We start from the raw sequence: 6,000 nt of genomic DNA, 5'->3' as shown, positions 1-6,000 counted from the left end.
ACAAACAGAACCAGAATCATAATGTAATCTAGGTTTGCCTCAACTGCAAGACAGATCCCTAGTTGCTAAACTGCGCAAATCTTTCAGATTTCAATAAAAGAGAAGTGTTCTGGGAGAGCAATCCATTTCTGGGACATTTTATATGATTTGCCGGCATTTAGGAATGGCAGCTTACTGTAAATTGAGAAAACACTGTGAGATGTTCCCTCTCTCTCTCTCTCAGCACAGTGTATGAGTAGCAGTGAGTGAAATATGCTGGTAACAGAGAGGTTGCAGGTTCAACTCCCAGCTCAAGCACAGCTCTCATACCCTCGAGCAGGGTGTTTAACCTGAATTGCTTCAATAATTATCCCGCTAAGTATAAACGGTTTGTGAGTAGAACGAAACGTAGGCTGCCAGTGAGTAAGGGTGCTTACTAAATGCTCAAACGTAAGTGTTGCCTTTGCGGTAATGAGATACAGGATGTGCCTTCACTAGTTCCTCGTTTGCAGGGTGGATGTGAAGTATTGGGGCACGTTTGACTGGTGATGCTCAGGGCTCGCTCACTGTGATCTCCGTGCTTGCTCAGCAGCGTGTTTGCGCAGAGCAGGCTCGTTCCCCGTCCCGCTGAGGCGCTGGTAGGGTAGCGGCGGCGGTAACCTAAATGCGTCCTGACGCGGGTTAGTACCACTCCAACGGCGGCGTTTGGCCAACGGGATGACATCAGCTATCAGCGTCCGCTGGTGCACTGACCCAGTGCGGGAGGAGAGGGAGGGAAACTCTTTCTTGTCCGGTGAAATTATCACTGCGAAATTTTATGATTTTTCTCCTCTTTTCTCTCTTCCTGACAACGCACCCATGCCTTGCATAAGGCTGTGTGCAAAAAATAAAAACGCGAGCTGAAAATCTGCTTTCTTGCAGCTTCCAATATCCGCACGCTGATGCGAATTATGTTAATCAAATCACTGATTAATGTGCTAACGGAGCTACTCTGTCATTTTCAGTTACTGTTTGATATTAACAACCAATAGGCGTTATCCGTACAGCAGTATTACATGTGATTTATCCGGTAATGTGGTCTCTATAAGTACGCTTCCATCTGTTAATATCCTATATAGGGTAATTAATTTCTGATGAGTTCCCTGGAAATGAAGCGCTGCAGTGCCACGTAACTGAATGATATGTTGTGAAGCTGTATGATGCCACTTCGGGCAAATTGGCACGCCGCCGCTTTTATGCTATGCCTCATATTGCATTAGGTATTAAACTGCTATATTAAGTACATACGAGATCTAGAAAGTCATGCACATTTGAACAGATTTCGCATGCAGGATTCAGACGATGAATAATGTCTGCATTTACAGTGCTTTCGATCTCGCGGCCTCAGAGGGTTTCACACGTAGAAAGTAGGAAAATAACATCAGCCGCCACCATTGTTGCTCCCGCACGGGTGATGCGCATGAAGTATACTCCGTGAGCGCTTTATTAGGTAGACCTGTACACCAGCCTGTTAATGCAAATATTTAATCAGCCAATCGTGTGGCAGCAACTAAATGCATGCAGATGTGGCCAAGAGGTTCAGCTTTTGTTCGGACCAAATGCCAGAATGGGGAAGAAATTTGATGTTGACCGTGCCAGGGTGGTTTGAGTATCTCAGAAACTGCTGATCTCCTGGGATTTTCACACACAACTGTCTCTAGATTTTGCTGAGAATGGTGCGAAGACACAAAACATCCAGCGAGCAGCAGTTCTGCAGACAAAAATGCGTTGTTAATGAGAGGTGAGTGGAGAAGGGCCAGACTGGTCGAAGCTGAAAGGAAGGTGACAGTAAAGCAAATAAGCACGCATTACAACAGTGGTATGCAGAAGAGCATCACTGAACACACAACGCCTCAAATCTCTGAGTTGACAGGCTACAGCAGCAGAAGATTTAATAAGTCAATAAAATAGGTCTAATAAATACCAAATAAGGTGCTCACTGAGTGTACATCGGGGTCTGTTTGCTTCAGAGACAATACTGCACTCTTGAGGCCCACCATCACCACTTCCATCCACGTGTTTTGCCAGGTCTCCCACAGAGTAAAATGTTCAGTGTGAAATCAACTCTAACAGAGTTTATATGAGTTTGCTACAGCCAGGGTCTGTAGTGAACTCATTTTGCGGAACAGACACAAGATGCTTAGCTTCAGCCAATCATGTGGGGGAGGGAAAATGGCAGCATGTAGCCTGTGAATAAGTGTTGGCTGTGAGTTCCTTCTAAAGCTCGGAGTCTAGAGGGGAGAAATACGGGAATTTAGCAGCAGAAACCATCTGGATTCCGGCCTACAATGGCCCATCTGTGGAGTAGAGGGAATCCGGGCCGGGCCAAAGCCAAACGCGGCCATAAGTCCCACGCAGCATCACCCAAAGACAGGGGTGCTAGGATACCCTCTCGCCTCGTCTGCCAACAGTGACTTCCTGCTTAATATACTCTGGCAGTGTAACTGGCAGTTCAGACAGTGTTTTGTGGAGAGCAGAGTAGATGGCAGCCGGCTTCATTTTTGATGACGTTATGTTGCAGTGATGTGACAGGCTTAGTTGCAACTCAGACTGTGATCCAGGCCTTTTTCGCCAACGGCTCCATTCGAATACAAGGTTGTGTCACATAGGCTCTACCTATCATTACTACCAATCAGCTGCTAATCTATCAGGAGGTTGGTGATTGGTGGGAGTGGTCCTGGAGCTTGATTCCTCGTAAAAGAGCTCCAGTGTTACTGTATTGGGGGCAGCATATCTCTTGCACCCTTTGCAGGACTTTTTGTTGTAGTTTTGCACCTTCAACATTGTGACACTTACTGCATCCAACACTCTGATTTTCTGCTGATCTCTCACACCCCATTCTGTAATTTACTTTGAATAAATAACTGTTATCCCGTAAGCCTTTTGTCGCGTGACTCATTTTCCTGTTCTTGACTAACGGAGCGGTCATAACAGTTGATTTTGTTTCTCTGGAACTGTGAAACAAAAGTGCTAGCACGTACTAGGATGCAGGACGAACAATGAGCTGAGACCTCTAGGGAGAGAACTTGGAACTGGGAATCGTAAAAAAAAGAAATTAAAACAATTATTCAAATTGAATGTACTTGTACTGATTTGGAAGGGGACTACATTTAAGTTCTTAAGATCAAAACTTTAAAACAAACTTAAATCATTTTTATCAAAGTCTCTGAGCCAAGTAGTAAGTCAGACAGGCCCTACTGTATATAAGCTCCGAAGTCTATCGAAGGTATCAAATGTGGTCTTAATCAGACTCTTTACCTGAGGCCCTAAGTCTGAGTCAGGCCCTACTGTATATGAGGTCCTAAGTCTGCCTAAGTCTTGTCTTAAGCCAGACTCTGCTGTATATACTTAAGACCAGACTTAGGGCCTCGTACAGTAGGGCCTGACTTAGACTCCATGCCTCATATACAGTAGGGTCTGATTAAGAGCACATTGGTTGTACTGTAAGCCAGGCCCCAGCAGGCCTGTGGAGGTGTGTGCGCTGACTGAGCGCTGTGCTGCTGTAATCTGTTGTAGATGGGCCGGTGGGAGAACAGGACCCTGACGCTGAAGTACCCCGTCTGGCCCAGCTTCAACTCCCTCGGGGACGGCGAGACGGACGACAACCACCTGAGCATCGTCACCCTGGAGGAGGCGCCCTTCGTCATCGTGGAGAACGTGGAGCGCCTGACGGGCACCTGCATGAGGAACTCCGTGCCCTGCCGCAAGCACATCAAAGAGTGAGCCCCGGCCACGCTCCGCCCTCCACGCACACACCTACGATACGAGCGCAGAGTCCGGGGAGATCTTTCTGCACTGCATCGCTGGTGGCGTCTACGCTGTTTTCCCCCCATGCAGACCCGTGATGTTCTTCATTTATTTCATTTGTTTATTTTTTGTGCTTTATATTATTATCACTGAGTGCACATAGGGGTCTGTTTGCTTCAGAGGGAATACTGCACTCTTGAGTGAATTGGGTGGCTTCCCAGTTCCGAACCAAATTTGGAATATCTACTGTAGTTTGTGCTTGTAGCCACATTCACGTGTCAGCCGCACTGACGGTTTGGGAGAGTGAGGACAAGCTGTTCTCCTTTAAACGTGTGGTGTCAGCAGCCTGCTTCTTTTCATGCCGCAGCCCATAGCCAATTTCACATAGAGCTGATGCGGAGGAAGACATCTCATAGGCAGTCCACAGGTACTCACTCCACCAGTGGGGGTCGCTGGAGAGCAGTCAAGCGTGGACCCCTTAACCGGCTGAACCCCCGTAACCTGGGTGGTTGCATATCACCCAGCGGGGCTACCAGCCACAGTCAACACAGTCAACTTCGATCTGTGACTATGGGGTTCATACATGCCCCACAGATATTAGCCACGTATTAAAGAAAGATCTTGTGTATTGGCACCTGTCTCAAACCCCTCTCACCCTCTTTAAATTAGGTCTTAGAGGGAGCACACACACACGTGATGAAATCCTTCATCTATGTCATGAGAACATAATACTGTTACATGCAGCGCTTGCTGAACTTCTTGTTCCTTGCACTTACAGTATAGATAACAGCTAGGGTACAGGATCAGCATTTACACACTGTGTGACACCTACCCTGAATACACTGTAGCAGTGGACCAAGTCACTACAGCTTTCAGACTTGTCCAGTTTAAGTCTAGCTGTGTACTTCAGTACTTATCAGAGGGCGCTTTTATCAGAAAAGATGCAGACGGCCTGGCCCATGAAACGGTTCACTGCAGGTGCGTCTGTGTCCTGTAGCCGCAGGTTTCAATTATATAGTGTCACTAGCACCTGTGACTGTGACTACTGTAGTAATCACTGAGATGAGTATTGCCTGCGTGGGTGTGGGTAGCACAGTGGTGGCTTTAAAGGCATAATTGTCCAATCTCAAATTGGTGTTGCTTGAACGGGCTATACAGTTACAATTCCAATTTGCAAGGGCCATTAAATCACTTGGTTAATTCCCGCCATACTCTTTCCCTGGTGCTCATTTGCACACTTGCCATTTCCCTGGAAACATTCTGAGCTCTATCCAGTACACACTATATGAAGGTAAATTGCTAATATTTTTCTTTAAGGCGCAGACCAAGCCATGCTGTCAAAGGTGAAACCAGGTAACCTGGGTACTACAGAGCCACAAGCTATGCTGGTTTTCACCGTTTCTCAGCACTTAAAATGATTGATTACAGCAGTTTATTACACAATCTGACAATCTCATCTGACCAGGACAAGCCCTCGGAATCAGGACTGTAGTTCAACATATACCAGAAAGATTTAAGGGTGCACGTCAAGCCATGTGCGTCCACTAGCTGCTGACGTAGTGTTAAGCGATGGCGGAGGTTTTTGATTGCCTGGGATCTGCGTTGCCATGGGGACAGTATACGACATCACCGGGCGCTCTCTGCACCCCTGTGATGGATGTCACAGTGCAGTGTTGTGGGGAGCCTCACGGGAGAGTCCCGGGGGGAAAAGGTTTCAAAGCGGGGGAATAAAACCCCCTCAGGAGACAATGGCTTTTTCTTACACACAGGCACCCAGAGCGTAACCACACCTGGAACACTGGAGTCAGCTCTCCCCTGTGCGCCTCGCCATAAGCTACCTGAAAAAGAGCTTTAAACATGTTCCTCCACCACTGCTTCTTCAAACGTGGTTCTCAATTATTCCAGACCCTTCTTTCTACTTTTCACTGTTTGTCACAAGCCTTGTGCAATTCCCGCTCAGCACTTTTGCTATTCCGAAGTTTAGAGCATTATTTGTCCGTATATTTTGGAGTTATGTATAGCGTGTCACATGCAGCCCGAGCGGGCCATCTGATTGGTCTGATTATGAGGCACGAGTGGCGCTCAGCAGCCCATGTAAGTTTTACTGTCAGTTACTTCTGCATGACGTGAATACGCTTCGACAAAGAGACAGGGATATATGTGGATTTCAGCTGTGGAAAATGTGTCCTGCTTTTTGAGTTCACGAAACAAGCTCTATGTTGAGGAGGAGGAGGT

The 6,000-nt window shown here is 47.0% G+C and overlaps 1 protein-coding gene across 1 annotated transcript in view; it reads left to right on the top strand.

Annotated features, from left to right (window-relative positions):
• Positions 1 to 6,000, top strand: part of grin2aa (glutamate receptor, ionotropic, N-methyl D-aspartate 2A, a) — a 136,049-nt gene that overhangs the window by 105,536 nt on the left and 24,513 nt on the right. The window contains exon 5 of the mRNA XM_061223313.1: positions 3,535 to 3,737. Coding sequence (XP_061079297.1) covers positions 3,535 to 3,737 — 203 coding nt within the window. The remainder of the gene's footprint in view (positions 1 to 3,534; positions 3,738 to 6,000) is intronic.

Source organism: Conger conger, chromosome 16, assembly GCF_963514075.1.
Source record: "Conger conger chromosome 16, fConCon1.1, whole genome shotgun sequence".
Classification (NCBI taxonomy): Eukaryota; Metazoa; Chordata; class Actinopteri; order Anguilliformes; family Congridae; genus Conger; species Conger conger.
Note: the sequence above shows the minus strand (reverse complement) of the source record. Positions and strands in the feature narration are given on the sequence as shown.